Below are 18,197 nucleotides of genomic sequence, written 5' to 3' on the forward strand. Positions count from 1 at the left end.
CTTTTTACCATATGAATAGAAAGTACAGTTTGACGTCCTCAAACGTCTTTGGTTTTTCTTTTTGTTTCGTTCTGTTAAGTGTATTGTTTTTGATAAAAGGAGAAAAAAATAAAAGTTTTTGAAAAAAAAAAAAAAAAAAGAAAGTACAGTTTCTCTCTTCAGGCTAATACGAATTGAATTTATGGTACTTTTTTTTCAGGAGAGTTTAAATATTGAGAAAGCAAGTCATGGTAACATTGATTCGAGTAAAGCTATCAAGTTCCTTGTTTCTCCTAATATCCTTCAAGAGATCTGTAATAATGGCCTAAACAATATTAATGTAAGTGATAATAAGAAATAATCTATTAAACTGCATAAAACCTTGTTAGCAAGACATGGAGGGTCACTCCTAAAGGCATTGTTTACTCTAAACAGTAAATAGTTCTTTATTTAATTATACTTTACTTAGAACCAATACAAATATTATACGTGCTTCCCTAAATGGTTTGCCAATTATAGTCTAGACTGTATACGACACATACCACAACTTTCTTCTCCCCGAAGTGTCCCTTCATGTCAAGTTCTGCCACCAAACAGCACCCGTTCGTCTGTCCACAACAACAGGGCCTGAATTGACCAGTGCACCGAGGTAATCCGCCAATCTCCCAAAAGATATACTGTGTTCTTTAAAGTGCACACGAGCCAGATGTGTACACTGGACCTCCAGTTTTAAGTCATTATCCAACAAGACTTGTTCTACCACCAGAATAATGCTCAAAGAGTGTCTTGAACCTATGCCAATTATATATACAGTAGCTATGGTTTGCGGCGCTCCCTGCCTTAACCGCTCGACCACTCAACTAGTGTATTGATATTAAATATTATTTTATTTACAGACCGCAGAAGCAGCAAGTAACATCATGTTACACCTACTACAAGGACAGTTACTTATGACATCTGGTCTTTGGAAAATGTTGAAGGATGCTCTGATCCCATGCTTACCTTTTCTGCAGGTACAAATCACATACTAATACAATTAGGTTACCATAACAAAAGCAAGAATTGAGATTTTTAACAGTCAGTTTGATTGAATTAAGTTAAGACTAAATGTTTATTTAGCTAATTGTATATACATATTTCTGTATACAGGCTGTTGCAAGTAAACATACTCCATTAGGAAGATGTGTTATTGACCTCTTTACTGACCTTGGCCCTGATGGGATAGTGCCAAAGTTGGAACAGTTCCGTGGAGTTCTCAGAATGATGTTATCAAAACATAGCAGGTACTGTATTTATGTTGTTCATTGTAATTATATATGTTTGAAGGTTTGCATGCGAAATCAATATATTTTGATATAAAGTTTGCGGTACACCACTTATTTAGTGGCATTCTCACTCCTGAGGATGATCAAAGCATATTGATCGAAACAATAACAAATTAATTCTCACATCACATGCTATACAAGAAGCGACATCAATTCCTATTTAAAATCTTAACTTCAATGGTGGGATAGGATTGTCACACAAGCTCTTTTTTTGGAGTCACAGAAATCAGTCACATTTTATGGTTTTTTTGTATAATGAGCTTAGAAACACTGCTATATTAGATAAACATTAAGGGTAAAGTTAATTATTATTGTACTCATGCTTACCCAGATCAGCACTATTCAAGTAGTGTACCAAGTTCTTTAATGTGTACTATATGTATACAGAGCCAACGTCATTACATCCCATTCAACATTATTGTTATTATCAGCACACCGGAAAACTCTATTCGAGTTCTAATATATGGTTATTATTACCATAACTTTTGTCTGAGTGATATTCAGTTTTTTATCTGGTTATTTATAGTGTACGATCAGAATGTATGAAAGCAGTGTTATGGCATTTAACATTGGAAACAGATGCAGAGTATAAACTTCCATCTTTTCTGGATAACCCACTCGGTGATTTCTCATCTCTGTTTGTTCTGGAGAAGCCAGTTTCATTAGACGACCAAACGCCGCAATTCATTTTCCAGGTATGTTTAAAATCACATAATAAACCACTTGTAGTCTTCGTTCAGTCAAAGCCAAACACAGACAAACAATATAAATTTAATATTAAAAGATATTGTCTTTGTTTTGTTGTTTGTTTTATTCAGTACTTGCATAAAAAATATCAGGATGACACAAAACATTACAAAGTATAAAAAAGAATGATTATAATAATGGTAACATTGTTAAGATAAGATAAGATAAGATAAGATAAGATAACTTTTATTGATCCTCAAAAAGGAAATTCATTGCTCGTCATAATAACAAAGAAACACTATAAAACCAAATATAGCATAAAACCATTCATATAAAAACATCTAAAAAATTACAATATAAAATTATCTTCTTGACTTCCTGTTGTACTGGATGATACCGGAGGGAATAAAGGATTTAGCAAATCGATTTGTTTTCACACTGAGGAGCCTCAATCTACCACTTGGATTAAGTTGGTCTATGATCACTTTGTGGAGAGGATGAGAGGCATCCGACTCAATGCATTGTTTTTAATCTTGCCATTCCCATTATTAATATGTTTAATATTTGAAGCAAGATATTTCAGTCTTTAATAGTATTATAGTAGAAATGTTTATTTGAGGCTAGAGTATTTGGATAAGCATGGACAAGTCTTAGAAATTTAAAACTATTGCTAATGATCAGATAAAGCATTGTTTTAAATTCTTCTTCTATTGTTTTTTGTTTTATATTGTTGATATGACAAAAGGAGAATAATAACCAGTAACTAAGCATGATAAGTGTTTATTTCAACTTTTGTCCCAAACTGTTTATTTAGTTGTATTCACTTGAAATAAAAATGTGTGATGTGTTATAGTTGATAACCATATACTGAATCCACATTTGAAACATGTTTGAAATATGAATAAATTATTTTTAGAATATTGAGTCCAATATTCTGCATTATGAAATATTGGTCGTCAGTGTGCTAAACAATTTTGCTTTGTATTGACTGATCTCACAATTAACCCTTATTGCTCAACCAAAGACAACATTTCAATGTAATGTTTCATTTATATAATACATCTTGTATTGTTACGTATGTATTAACTTTGTTGTTTATAGGTTGATCGCCTTTTACAAGTGTTTAACATCTTTGCAACCTCTGCAACTGAATTAAAGCTCAGGAAATCCGCCCTGGAGCAAGTATCAATATTATTACAAGGTAATATTCTAAGGTTAAATTTGGTTGATCACATGTTTATGTAAATGAGGTGAAAGAAATGTTCATCCTTTGCCTGAAGTGGTACAGTAGAACCTGTGTTTTACGTACCCTGATTTTACGTTCCCTTGATTTTACGTACGCTTAAAATAACCGATGACGTCATAATTTTTTTACATTGAGGGTGCAATTTAACAACAACAAAGCACAACAAAGCTGTGGCTGTGTGTGTGTGAGGAATTCTGCTGTGTGAGGAATTCTGCTGTGTGTTTGAGACAAGCTACGCACGTGCATTTAAGCAGCGACTGTTTTTATTGATAGAAAATACAAGAACATTGATATTTTACACTTTATTTTTACATCTCACAGGCTGTATATACAGTACTGTACTTTTCTAGTTAGGCCTCACATCTTGCTAGGCCTGCTAGCCTGGCCTGAATAGTCTAGGCAAGGCCTAGCTAGTGACAACCTGCATGCTGTTCAGTAAAGTAGACAAACAGGGTAGCCTTTATAGCTACGATCTCTACGTATTTGGGGTCAATTTAAGGTCAACCTTGATTTTACGAATCCTGTGTTTTACGTACGCCTTGTCCCGTACCGTACGTAAAATGAAGGTTCTACTGTATTTATTTAGGAGAAAATCAGTGTTTCCCTTTCCTAATTTATAACAATTGAGGTGAAAGAACTCGTCAGTTCAATTAAGTCAATAAATTGTTGAGGATTTCTCTTAAATGGTATTAACTTTGAAAAGAGAATTTTTGAAATCATTGTTTCCTGTGCTAAATATGGTCAATTGATTTTTTTTTATTATTACTTTCCATTATTAGATGTTACATTACATGGTGCATTCTTGTCTAATGGAGGAGTTGAGCACATAATGGAAATCATGCATCAAGCATTGTCCACCAAGACCAGTATCTCTGACCAGGTATGGCCTGCTGTATTCATATTTGCTATAATGAACATTGAGCCCATGTCATTGTTTTATTTAGGGAGTGATATTAGGCCATGTCAATAAAAAATACTGTGGTAATGCATTGTTGAATAGAAAAGTAAAAATAAAGTCTGTCTTCAACACACAAATTAGAATTTTATAGAAATATCAAATTTGGCAAAGATTAATAAGGGAAACAATGATTATTCAATTAAATTAATTTTTTTATTTTTAAGATGTCATTTAAGCATACGTATCTGTTATAGCACATGTTATCATTGATTTTATTCTTTAATAGATTGAACTGCAGAATATGATAGAACCTTGTCTTGTGTGTCTTAAACATCTACTGCATAAACAAGCCAATTTGAGGCACAGACTAGCTCATCAGATAGATGTCTATTGCACTGTACTTAGATGTAAGTCATTTTCTACAAACAAACACAATTTTGATAAATTTACAAATAGAACCCCCACCAGATTGAAGACCCACATCCAAATCATTTTTTGTTGGTTTGTTCTGGTAAAATTGTTCAGGCATATTCACCACCATGTGTTTAGTTAACAAACCATGGAATTAAGATGATCCCTGAATTCACTCAACCATTGCATCATGCACATGTGTGAGCTGCATGCTTCTATCAAGCTGGCCGCACAGTGCGAGACCTGTGTAGGGGAATACCCTGTTATGTCAAGCAAACAACTATGCTCTGTGTATGGGTTCAGCAGTTATCAAATAGAATTGATCTTGTAAATGTTAGTGTTAGGTTTTTATATTTTAGTTAAGTTTGCTTTGCTTTTTGCATAACATATAGGCCTAGCTAGGGAGGCCTAGGTTAGCAAGCTAGCTAGACACTAGAAAATGCAACATTACATAAATACATACTAGTCTATTATTGAAAAATAAAAACAAAACAAAAATTTTTTAATCAACTTTATATTTTGGGGGGGGGGGGGGGGACTGAAGTCGTAACCCCCCTCCCCCGGATTTAATCGCCGACCGGCACTTCTGACATGCTGGTGAGAACCCTGTATTTTTATATTAGATGGTTGTGTAATTTTGCTCGTTTTTGATATATATCTTTGTAAATTTGTAATTGTATATTCTTTATTTTTTTTTAATGCATTTTGTATATATATATATATTTTTTTATATTGGATGTTTGTGTAAATCTTGCTCGTTTTTGGTATATTTTTTATGTTTATGTTACTGGACGCAATTCAGTTTTGTACTGCCATGTCTTTGTTTTTAATAAACCAGAATAAATAAATAAATAAATAAAACTAGATGTAACAATAAAGGGGAGATATTTACGGTATTTTTTCCCACTGGATTTCCTGCAGGTACCTTGCTTAAACGATATGTTGATCAAGTGCAGGTGTGTTCAGCTTATGTGCTAGCATTTTTGCTGTTTGATGAAATTGCTAGCTTAAGTTCACCAGAAAGTGAATCATCGACTTCACACTTCAGCTTGCCAAAGACAGTAAAAGAAAGGTAGAGTTATACTGCACAAATGATTGATCTTGCAAACTAATTGCATCACCCCATTATCTGTCTATTATTTATTCAAAACTTACAAATTAAATATACCATTGCACATAAATACAGAAGTAATACAGTATCCAAGGTCAAGATTGGTTGCATTCTTTTTGAAAAAACAGATTGAAATACTATTTTTTTTTTAAACAAATAACAAAAAATCTGATTTTTAAAATGACTTGGATGGAGGCACTTTGAAACATATTTTATAAATTGTGTTGATTTTTGTCATTTTTACTTAGGTTTTTATGACTTTCGGCTCTCCAACTTCTTTGATCTAGGAAGTCTTAATTATTAGGTGTAATACTAACATTACCTAAAAAAGTTTTTTTCTGACAATAACAAAAATTCATAACTTTCTTGCCTCAAATCAGTGTTTTATCAGTGAATTTTGATATAATTTTACCATGAACTTGATTATTTTTTCTTAAACTTAAAATCCTTGGCTAAAACTCTTGTCTCACTCAGTTTTGGTTTTGCTACAATATCAATCAATCAATCAATCAATTCAACTTTATTTCAGACAAACTGTCCATATATTATTGATTACTATAGTTTACAAAAACAACACATTATTATGGCTATACTGATACTAGTTAACACACGTAAAAGTATACATGAGATTATATATACAAAAGTTCTGTCCATTTTCTATGCAACTTTGAATCTTTTAGAATACGAGAAAAAACACATGTAATTAAAGTATTACAGCTTTTTTCAATTTTTGTTTTCTTTTTACATTGTTACTCTCCTTGAAATATTCATAATCTGTTCCTTCTGCCCTCTGTTCCGGTGTAAATGTTTCCAATATCGATTTCACACAGTTGGCCAGTCACTGCTAAATTTGTTCACATGCACACACTATTTCCACAAAGTCAGAATTTACGTGATGAGATGTTGATCAGCCATAACAGTTCCACTCTTCCATGGGTTTATCTGGTGTAATACTGATTGTGGTTATTCTATATTCTTGACTGTTTGCACTGAAAACACTTCTTTACCTTCACCTATATTGGTTGCTACTCGTTCCTGATATTGGTCTTGCCAGATATTGGTCTTGCAATCGCCAGGTCGTGGTTCCACACAAAAGAGGAGAATGCAAACACTTGGATGCTATCCTTCCGATTTATTAGTTATTGTACTCTTGTAGCATCAAATCATTACTTCAATTACAAATCAGTACATGAGATATCAAGCCCTGCAAAATATTAATAAACAAATAAGAAACATCACTGTATCTTATACCTTATATTCCAACATTTGAATCTAATCTCTTCCAAATCATCAGAATCATTAGAATCACTTGAAAAATCAGATTGAAATCTTTCTACATACCTGTGTTTAAAAAGTGTCTTCTTGTGCATATTTTTCAGTAATTTATAGTTCATAACAACACCTAGAAGTGCATCATGAGCATCGCTACCTGGTGTCAGCCATTCAATTTCATGCATATCCTCCAATAGTGGGTCGTGACTGCATTTGTGGAATTTATCTGCACTCGCTCATTCATGGATGTTGCAGACATGCTGTAGTACAGAAAGCCACTTGTCCTTAATATAGTATAAACTATTAAATGATTAGGTTAATAACATAATTGTAAACATAATACTCAATATGCATGTACAACACATACTGTACTCCAATATACACAAAAATCTAGAAAAAAAAGCTTTAATAACTTCCAGCATAATCGCCATTACAGGTAGCACAGCACCACCACAGATGATTTTTGGATGATATCCAAAATCTAAGGTTCCGCAACCTTTCTTCTTTGATTTCTCTCTTAACTTCTTGGTGATGCTTTTTACAACATGAAAAATGTCAAAACTTTATTTCGGGTAGTTCTTATTCATATCACTTGCAATTTGGACATCCATAGTGCACTCCTGACACATTTACATCTTCTAGAAGGTAGTCGCTTGCCGCTTGTGAAACTGCCTCGCTCCATATTTGTTAAAGCTTGGCCTGGCGTTTCCGAGACTTGGACAAGCTCAAAATAAATAATGAGCTCACTATTCTCCTCCATCAGAGAATACCCCAAATACTTGGCACTATGGCCAGGCCTGTCACTGTGCCCATCTCCACCAACAAAAATATCTTGATAGCGAAACGAATCTATCCATATACAATTGGTTTCATTGTACAGGTCATTTATTAAAGGGAAAAGACTTCTGAATGTTGAAATAATGTTTTTCGGAAAGGATGTGCAGTTTCATGGTAGTTGCAATGTCGAACATTTTATGATATGTGCCACCTTAAAATAAAATTGACGCGGCCAACTCAAGGTTTCCTTTAGCTATTTTTTGCACAAGTGGTTGTGAATTCCGCCTTCCTCTGTAATTGTTGTGGTCCATTTGATCCGTTCTAACGATCATTCTTCCCCGGTACAGTTTATTTATAATAGACTACCACACTCTTGGCATGTATTAAAAAGATGGTCCAATGACGACTCATAGGCAAGGAAGACTCCATCACTCTTATTTCAGACGTATTAGGTTCATTGTTAGAGTTACTATCAGAGCTGCTCAATGTGTATGAGCTATCAGAATCAACATCTGAAAAAGGCATGATAGATAGAAAAAAATTATTTGATATTTTTAAGTACAGCAACCTCATTACAGTTCATCTGGATTGTAGTAATACTTTATTAAAATAAAATAACCAAATAAAACCTCATTACAAATCATTTAAGTACATGAGAAATCAAGCCTTGCAAAATATTACGAATAAGAAACAACAACGAACAATTATTAATTATAATAAATAGTACCTCAAGTTATACTTATACAACACCATGACACGGCAACAACTCGCCCTAAACACATACGTGTGGACACACCATTATACTTTGGCTAGGTTCTGTACATGCTTCCATTGTGAGGTGTACGCTTGGTTGAGGTCAAAGTTTCCTACAGGTGCTGAACTGCGATCAAGTTTTTGTGTGAGGAGCATGGCAGGTGTAAGTATGGTTGGATCATCAGGGTCCGTTGATACAGCTACTAGAGGTCATGAGTTTATTATGTCCATGAATTCCGCAATGAGTGTGACTAAAATTTTGTGTCGATATTATTTTTATTTAGCAACATTGCATCGAGGATACAATGTGCCGTCCTGATCAACCGCAAATGCGAAATAAGAACATAGCAAAGGCCTGAAACAAAATATGCACAGCCTTATATCACAAATAACCACCTGTATGTATAACACAGCGCCCTCAATACACAACTATTCCAATTTATTTATAACTCTTGTCTCACCCGGCTTTGGTTTTGCTACAATATATTATTTTCTTGTTACATTCTTACTCTCCCTGAAATATTCATTAAACAACTTTAAAAGTGCATCATAATCAATTTTTCTCAATTCAATAAAATTCAATAATGGTAAGACAAATAATACAAGAATAATAAATAATAATAAATAATAAGAAACAGTAATACAAAAACAGGTAAATAGGTAAATACGAGAAAGGAATCTGTTCCTTCTGCCCTCTGTTCCGGTGTAAATGTTTCCAATATCGATTTCACACAGTTGGCCAGACACTGCTAAATTTGTTCACTAAGTAATACTGAGTGTGATGATTATTCTATATTCTTGGCTGTTTGCACTGAAAACACTTCTTTACTTTCGCTTATATTGGTTGCTACTCGTTCCTGTATTAGATGAGGCTTCCAGATATGGTCTTGCAATTTCTTTATTATTCCTTTTGCCATTTTCTGGCATGTGTTTAGCACTTGATTTGGGTCAAATGGAGCACGGAATCAGATGCCAAATTTGCTTTAACGTTGGGTTCCAACCCTTTCATCAACTTGAGCATAATCGAAGGGAAGATCTCCTTTGGAATGGTGCCTTTAATATGATCTTGACTCCTCTCTCCAATTGCCAAGGATGGCCTTCCAAATTATCTTAGCAGGCCTAAAAAAGCCACATCTAAGGGCTGTGTCAAATGAGTCGGGTTAGGCGGTAGGGTAGTAAAATAAATGTTGTGTTCATTGGCAGCCTACTACAGGTTGTCTCCAATAAGCAATTTCGTGCCTGGAAAATCCTTGGCGTGCGGTATAAATATATCAAAAAACCATTGTTCAAATGTTTCCATTTCAAACCACCCCCTGGTATTATTTACAAAAATTGGACTAAAAAAGTCAATTGAAACAACAAAAATTGAAATAAATTGTGTGGCTGTCTTGTAGCATAAAACATCAGAAATACAACAACAAACAAACACAAAGTAAGTGGCAGGAAACACAGAAGAGAAATTCATTTTACGTTTGTGTGTTCCTTAAACTCAGCTGTTATCTTTATTAAAATGTGACTGCACCAAGCAAAGGGAGTGTTGTAGAATCAAATAAAGCCACTGGTTGAGTTTTTAAAATAAACTCTTCTGTTAGACAATCAGCCACTTCACCCATTTCACATGCCATCATCTGAACTGTTGTGCAGATTAGGTAATTTTACACCAGAAAAGTCACTTTCTTCCTAGGAATTTATTCAAAGTAACATTAATTATAAATAATTAACAATAATTTTATTAAAATAAGAGGGACAAAATTTCAAAAAAGCAAAGCTTGTATGAGGCAGAGTATTGGGAAGTAATTGGTATCTTATCAATAGGCCCCAAGCAATTCAGCAATTGAAAGACATATTGAATGTAAACAGCCTTCCCTTTCCACTATCAGTCAGTTCTCACAGTCTGATATTTCTCTTGATGATTGGTTTCAAGATTTTGAATTTAATCTTGTAGGAATAAAACCTCATCTTCAAAACAGTTTATTTCCTCAATTGGACGGATATTTAAAACCGGTGTATTGCTCAGATGAGAATGTGTTTTGGATTCTTGAAACAACACATGCTGGGATGATAACACGATTGCTCCGATCCATGTAGCCATGTGTCCATTTCATTTCTGTAACAAAAAATATAGATTTTTAGTCAAAAACCATATAAGATTATAACTAGTCCGAATACAGTATATAATCAGTTTAAATAATCAACATTTTTCAGCCAATTGCACAAAATGAATGTAATAGTAAACAGTTGTCATAAATACTTACTCATGCATTGATTTAACTTCTTTAGTCAAGAATTTTTTGGGAGTATTTTTTCTTGCCATCCTGTAGAGCCCACACATCAAGACAATTGGCATGAAATCCTGGGTAGCCGGTGATGCACCAGAATTCTCCGGTGATCTCCACATCACGGTCTCTGGTGCTGATAACATCTGCTACCTCGGTGCAACATAGACATTCTTCAAATGACTGCATTATTTTGCAATTCCCACATGTGCACCTTAACCAAAATGGTAGTATTGTTTTTTTTTTAAAAAGGAGACCACGTAACAATGAATTGGCTCTATTGTCTTACGTAGGTAACAGTACTACTAGCCTTGTACAATGGCTTTATCCCATTATAATATATAGAATATGGTGTTTAGTTTTTGTTAATGTAAAAGTCTGTAGTAAACACATTTGTCTGGCATCTCCTCCCAGAGTGCGTACCTCCTTCAAGGTATCTACATCATTAGTAAGTAGGGAAATTCAAGTTGGTCGCTTTTTTGACCTACTAAATACTACTGCAGCAGTGTTATTTTTCTGGCTATTAGAATTGCACATGATATGTAATCGATTGTGGCATTGGTCGATATCGGTACTTTGCAGGACGTTAATACAGCGCGCGGCGGCAGAAGTTAAAGATGGGTAAGTTTAGGCCGTCAATATTGTACCAGACAACATACTTTGTGTGTTCCCTTAGTGCATCTAGTGTAAGTCGAGCTGATGGATTTTCCACAGTGCAATAGTCAGCATATTGATTTTTAGTCCACTGTATTTGCTTATGTCTAAGTATCTTTTTAGCTTTGTCCATAGGTTCACCCTTTCTATCTTTATCAACCAAGCTTTCCACTTCAATGACCGGGACGACTTTATTTTTAGGCAAGAATATTGTGAAGTATTTGCCAATAGCTCTACGAACGCTGTTAATTTTAAGTGTGCCTGGCCCTTCTCCTGAAGCATCTGTAATGATACTTGTTCTTGATTTTCTTCTGCCTTTTTTAAAAACTTTTGCTTCTTTGAGTTTTGAATAGTCGGTCTCAAATGAGAAGTCCAGTTTCTTTTGCATTTGTGCTTTTACAGGCATCATCTTTCCTCTACGTTTTAGCGAATGTTATAATTGGAAATGTTAGTTAATATTGCTGTTTTACAGAAATAGTAAAATAAAATTATTTTTTCAGATACATATATAACATTCGCATATATACAACAAGAATCATTTGTTACAGTACATTTTTTGTAAATTGCGTATGTTTACTATGTACCTGCAACTTCGCGAAGATATGTTGTAAAGTTCTTCTATGCATTTTCTTCTAAAATTCTTGTATTTATACCTTCCTCCTTGCCGCTAAATCTAGGTTTAAGTAGATGTGTTATTTTCCGGAACATTAATTGTTTTGGTTCTTCTTGCTGTAACAAAAAAACCAGCAACGGCACCAGCACCTAAAAGAAACATTTTTTTGTTATTTTATCCTCGTCCAATAGCGACCTAACAAGATTTATTCCTAATAATGAATGCTTTGCTATTATTGTAAAGGCTAAAAACGTCTTCTCTATACACCAACTCAGTAACTGCTGTGTTTACCTGTTGTGATGTAAATAAACACAATTCATTTTGTTGAGGTACAGGAAAAGGACCCATGTCTACCTTTGCAGTTCAATCAGGTAGCCCTCATAGGTTATTTGTTCTGCTAATTTGCCCCAAAACAGTCCTCCTGTCATTGTTCAAGTTATTGAAGGGTGATAGCAGTCGCCTTTGCTAGTGTGTTATATGATATTGTTGCTGATAGCGGCAAGTTAGCGTCTTCTGGCACTTTGTATGTTTTGCCATCATTGCCACTGTTCCTTCGACACACGACTTGGACGTAAAATGTCTAAGACGCGATAATGGCACTCCTCCCCAGTGACGTCGCTTTGTATTCCAGTGATGTCGAAAATAAGAATGTGGTGGTGGCGGCCGTCCAAACAACGACCCAACACCCTCATTAGAAGTTGATCCTGCCTTGACCAGTCCGTGGATTGGACCGAATGATCCAATCCCACATTCCCAATTACTCGAACATCTCGATCGGGATAAGGCCAGAAGCCTATCAAATTGGATCGTTGTCGAGTAGCCTAGAACCACTACTAATCTCACCGCATAGCCGTGCCTCGTCAATTTGCTGATCTCCCGCTCAGTGGGAAACGTGGTTGGATCACCAAACAGGGCAATTCCACCTTCCAACCGCACCACTCGCTCCACGTCCCAGAGGTCCGCACGCCGAGACAGTTGCAGGTTGAGATAAAAGCAGGCATTGACCACCTTGGCCGCTGAGCCAAACGAGGCCGATGTCCCCTGCATAACCAGTGGCGCCGCCGGGGCATCGCGCTTGGTCGGTCACTCTCAGTGTTCTTTTCCAGAGGCTTTCCTCTTCGTCTGCTTCTTTGCAGCTGAAGTCTGGTCCACTGCTGGCTCCTCAGTCCTATGACCACACTCCTTTACCACATCTCCACCAAACAAGACGACGAGGGTACCTCAGTTGCTTTTTGTAACGACTTAGCACCTGTAATTTAACAAGCACCCACAATTATTAAAAACTCATCTTTTTAAGGTATCTTTTGACTAATTTCTCTCTGTATATAATAATAATATAATTTTAAGAAGTTATTGAAGGGTGATAGCAGTCACCTCTGCTAGTGCGTTATATGATATTGTTGGTGGTAGCAGCAAGTGTTCGTCTTCTAAATAAAAAGCTAGCAAGAGTGCGTCTTCTAAATAAAAAGCTAGCAAGTGTTCGTCTTCTAAATGAAAAGCTATGTCTTCTGGCACTTTGTATGTTTTGCCATCAGTGGTGACAATACTGTATCTAGTGTGTGCCTGAAAAGGTTTCGTACATAACTTGGCGTTCTCTTTCCATTTCTAATACAGCATTTGATGTTTGATTATTCTGTTTTTGTTGATAGTCAATCAGTTTTAAAATTGTCTTGTCAATGGCATCTTCCAATATAGATCACAGTAAAATCCATGCCATGAAATTAGGGGATGTTTAGCCAATTTTTAAACAAATTAAAATACAACATAATTACCGTCATATTTTGCTTCATTCTTATGCTCTGTACTTTTCATTTCTACTTTTTTTTGGTGCGAAGCCTTCATCCAGCGAGCCATCAAGCAGCGAGTTCTCATTCTGCACTAGCGGTGGAACTTCCAATGATGTGTCAGAATCTGTTAAACAAATATAAAGATCTGATTTGAATTTTGATTCTCATTATTTTAAATGTTTTTGTACTCAACAATGTAATTTAATAGCAATAGTTAGGCCATACCTCTGTTTTCTTCATCCAGGCTTGTTGAGTCCAACCCTGATGAACCAGGTTCAGCGTGATTTAGCGGCTCTGAAACCTCCCCCTCGTGAACCTCTTCATCTGACCCACTCAAATCGGCGTCCATGTGGGGGTAGGCCTTTACATTATTCATTGGTCTTCTCCCTGCGGTGAATGCAACATAAGTATTAAATTCATATTTTACAATTCCTGAAAAATTGTTACTATAAAATAGTTTAAATTATTTATTTATTTATTTATTTATAAACATATTTCCACTGGATAACAATATCAACGTTGTCCCACAAAGGAGACATTGTTGTTTTTCAAAAGGTCCAGCATAAAACATTACAACATACATGTACATAGTTTCTTAAATATATCTATATATATCTATGTCTGTCTATTACCATCTCGATTTCATTATAAAGTCTATCTTGTACAGCACCACGGACACACTTATACATAAGGGTAGCAAGGGAGTAATTTCTTCTCTGCTCAAAACTTTGCCAAGATAATTGGCAAACTATGTTTACCATTAAAAAAAATATTAATATCACCATCTGGGCTAGAATGTTGCCCTCGAATTAACATAACTTTTGTTTTCCCTAGGTTTATACTGAGTTTGTTGTCCTCATACCATGAATTGACATTATCCATAATAGTTCGAAGTTTTTGATTGATTTCGTTTGTTGAACTCCCGTTAACATAGATAGCAACATTGTCAGCAAATATACTACAAGAACCAGGAGAGATGTACTGTGAAATATCATTAATAAATATTAAAAATAAAATAGGACCTAACGAACTTCCCTAGGGTATACCTATGTCAATATTGGTTGCTTTGGATTTACTACCGTTGCAAACAACAATTTGTTTTCTATTGCTTAGATAATTTCTATTTCGACAGTATTGAATCCATAGTGTGAAAGTTTATTTATTAAAATAGAATGATCAATGATGTCGAAACACTTTGAAATATCAAGGAAACATACGCCCACCATTTTGGATTCATCAAGAATTTCTAGCCAATCATCAATCACTCTATGGAGGCAATTTATTGTGGAATGGTTTTTCCTAAAAGCAAATTGATCAACATTCATGACATCATGTTCACTAAAGTATTTAACTATTTGTTTTTGAATTTCTTTTTCTACTAACTTACCGATATGACACACAACTGATATTGGCCTGTAATTTTACATTGTTTGTTTGCAGCCATTCCCTTTATAGATTGGTGTGGTCTATCTTTGCTACTTTCCAGTATAATCTTTGTAATAAATTGTCTTCATTAGATATCAACTTCCATTTATCTGTACAATGAGTATTGGTGATGAATCTGTAGATAGGTTTCGAGAAGCAAGACAACTCTTGGATGACATTGATGCTGCTGCCATGTTGAAGATCTCATGGCATGTGGCCAGAGCTGGTAGCTTGGAAGAACTTGCTGCAAAACTCAACAGAAAAGACAAAGACACCTCAAAGTTGGTTCATTTTCATATTGGCATATTTATGTTTTTTAAATTTATTTTGTATTAACTAATTAATTTTGAATATTTTATTTTTGAAGTACAGTTGGCCATTTGTAATGAATAAATGTTTCTTTCCAAGGAAGAACTTCGACACAGAAAATAATGTAGAAATAAAATAAATAAAATTGATTTCTTGCAGATTCAGCCCAGAACTAGTGATGAATGAAACAGATAACACTGTCTTCCTTACAACTTACACTCAAGCATTCCTAGCACATTGCTTGGGACGAATTCGCTCTGCTCAGTCACATCACAGTGTTAGGCAAGCACTTAGAAATGTAACGCAAGCTGTTCAAGTGTTTAATCTCAAGCCAAACATCAACATTAGGCCATATATTGGTTATGACATTGAGCCATTGATGATGGAACTTACAGAAACCATTGGAAGGTATATTATTTATGTATTATTCATTTTATAGTTTGCAATGTAATTGCTCCCAATCGCTGTTCTTGGACGTAATCAGACACATTTTTATTGTAGTAGGGATATAGTATGTCTTCAGGTCACAGAGGGCTATATTTTTTACTGTGCCCCATTGAAAGCCCAGTAAATATTTTATTATTATTTATTATGTTTTATATACCGTACCATGGAATTCGGCTGTAGGCACTGAACATGCATGAACTTGGCCTAGCAGAGTGGCACAGTTTGGCTGCTGTAGGCACTGAACATGCATGAACTTGGCCTAGCAGAGTGGCACAGTTTTGCTGCTGTAGGCACTGAACATGCCTGAACTTGGCCTAGCAGAGTGGCACAGTTTGGCTGCTGTAGGCACTGAACATGCATGAACTTGGCCTAGCTAGAGTGGCACAGTTTTGCTGCGAAGTAGCAAACATTAACAAAAGGCAATTGATAATTCGTGGCTTCCATATATGCAATAAATTTTTCCCAAGCATACTTTTATTTATTTCTTCATATTTTAACTAGCCTCTAAATAATTTTTCTTTAATATTTTATATTTCATTGTGTACCCACAGATTATGGCATAATGTTAATATAGAAATATCAATCTATAATTTCTATAATATTGTACAGTGTGTTAACACTCATGATTTTTTTTTCACAAGATTTTTGTTGGTTATACCGGCCAGCCCAGAAGATGAACTCCTATTGGGTGAAGTGCTACAACTTCTAAGATCATTGATAATGTCAACCAATGAAATCTCACAAAAGATGAGAATATGGTTAGGGGATGCAATAGGTCAAGGAGAGACAGCACTGGTGAACCTATTACAGAAGCGATCTGCAGGCCCACGTGGTGACCAAGAGCACAGTGATAAGGTTGTTGCTGAGAGATACCTTCATAAACAGCTCTGGCTTCTTATCCATTCCTTCGTTCAGAAGTTACCGATGTCGTCGGAAGCATGGTATGTAAATTTTACATACCGTAACGGTAAGGTTTTCAAAATGTGAATATTATTTAAATATTTACTGGGCTTTCATTGGGGCATGGTTCAAAATATACACCAAGGTGATGTGGAGACTATTATGGCAAGCCAAGTCCGACAAAAGTCCTAATCCATACCATTGAACAACAATGACCATTCATGTAAAAAATCAACGTAAACCTACATCATTCACCGTCTAGCCACACCATTTGTTATCAGGTGCAGGTTGAGATTGTCGGATAAATACTTGTTCCTTCAATGAATGTTATCCTTGGTTCCATAACAAATCCAAAGATAGGGGAGTTAGTTGTGCCAGTTACGAATTGCAGGACTTTTTTCAAACTTAAACCAAAAAAAAACACAAAACAAATGCAATGTACTTTATGTGCGCTGGAGTGCTGTAAGAAACAATAGCAGTTGTTACAATACCTACCAGCTACTTCCATTATATATTTGATGAATTTTGAATAATAATATTCGGTATATCTTTATTTAAAAAAAGTCAAATGACACAAACAGCCGATGGCTGAAACGGTAGTCGTACATTATAAATATAAATATACAAAACAGGTAAAATATAAAATATTTAAAAAAGAAGATATCAAAATAACATTACAAAACATTACCTTCATTTAACAGTCTAGCCATAGTAGACTGTCTCTTCCTTTACTCTCCCATTTGAGCCTCGCTCAGAAAACTATGATTTCAATATGCATAGTACCATCTTTGTTAGTATTTTCTGTGCTGTCGGATGCATCAAAAAGACCACAAATGGTTCACCTGCATAAGCTAATTAAATTTAAAAAAAACATTGTATTGGTTATACAGTTTGGAAAAAGCATATACAAATGCAAACCAATTTGATTTATCAATCACACCAATTACAACACCAAGTCCTTGTGAACAAGGATGTGCCACCTTTAAGATGGATGAATTTGCTTATGGTTATCAGTGGTAATTTGCATAAATATTCAAATGAAATAAATTAAAGCATACGGCATAAATTAAATTCTTGCGTCAATTAGACCAAGCTTATCAAATCCCTCTCTAAACTGTTTCTGATATTCAGAAAGTGCAAAGGTGCTCGATGCCCGTCTCCATTATGTTAACGCGTGATGCAAAAATGTAGCCAATGTTTCTCCTTCCAACATATCGTTTTCCGTCTAATCAAGCGGTCGACCGAACAAAAAATGGGTTTGATAATTTATCAAAATTTCGGCCGGATCTTGAATATTTAGTCTGTACAAAATATGAATGTTTACGGC

General features: G+C 35.0%; 1 protein-coding gene across 2 annotated transcripts in view; it reads left to right on the forward strand.

Annotated features, from left to right (window-relative positions):
• Positions 1–18,197, forward strand: part of LOC140057276 (rotatin-like) — a 110,331-nt gene that overhangs the window by 64,803 nt on the left and 27,331 nt on the right. For both annotated transcript variants that reach the window (XM_072102859.1, XM_072102860.1), the window contains exons 14-24: positions 200–319; positions 876–992; positions 1,129–1,262; positions 1,831–1,999; positions 3,093–3,192; positions 4,017–4,117; positions 4,422–4,542; positions 5,468–5,618; positions 15,307–15,495; positions 15,683–15,931; positions 16,612–16,911. In XM_072102859.1, the coding sequence (XP_071958960.1) occupies positions 200–319; positions 876–992; positions 1,129–1,262; positions 1,831–1,999; positions 3,093–3,192; positions 4,017–4,117; positions 4,422–4,542; positions 5,468–5,618; positions 15,307–15,495; positions 15,683–15,931; positions 16,612–16,911 (1,751 nt within the window). The remainder of the gene's footprint in view (positions 1–199; positions 320–875; positions 993–1,128; positions 1,263–1,830; positions 2,000–3,092; positions 3,193–4,016; positions 4,118–4,421; positions 4,543–5,467; positions 5,619–15,306; positions 15,496–15,682; positions 15,932–16,611; positions 16,912–18,197) is intronic.

This window comes from Antedon mediterranea, chromosome 8 (assembly GCF_964355755.1).
Source record: "Antedon mediterranea chromosome 8, ecAntMedi1.1, whole genome shotgun sequence".
NCBI classification, from domain to species: Eukaryota; Metazoa; Echinodermata; class Crinoidea; order Comatulida; family Antedonidae; genus Antedon; species Antedon mediterranea.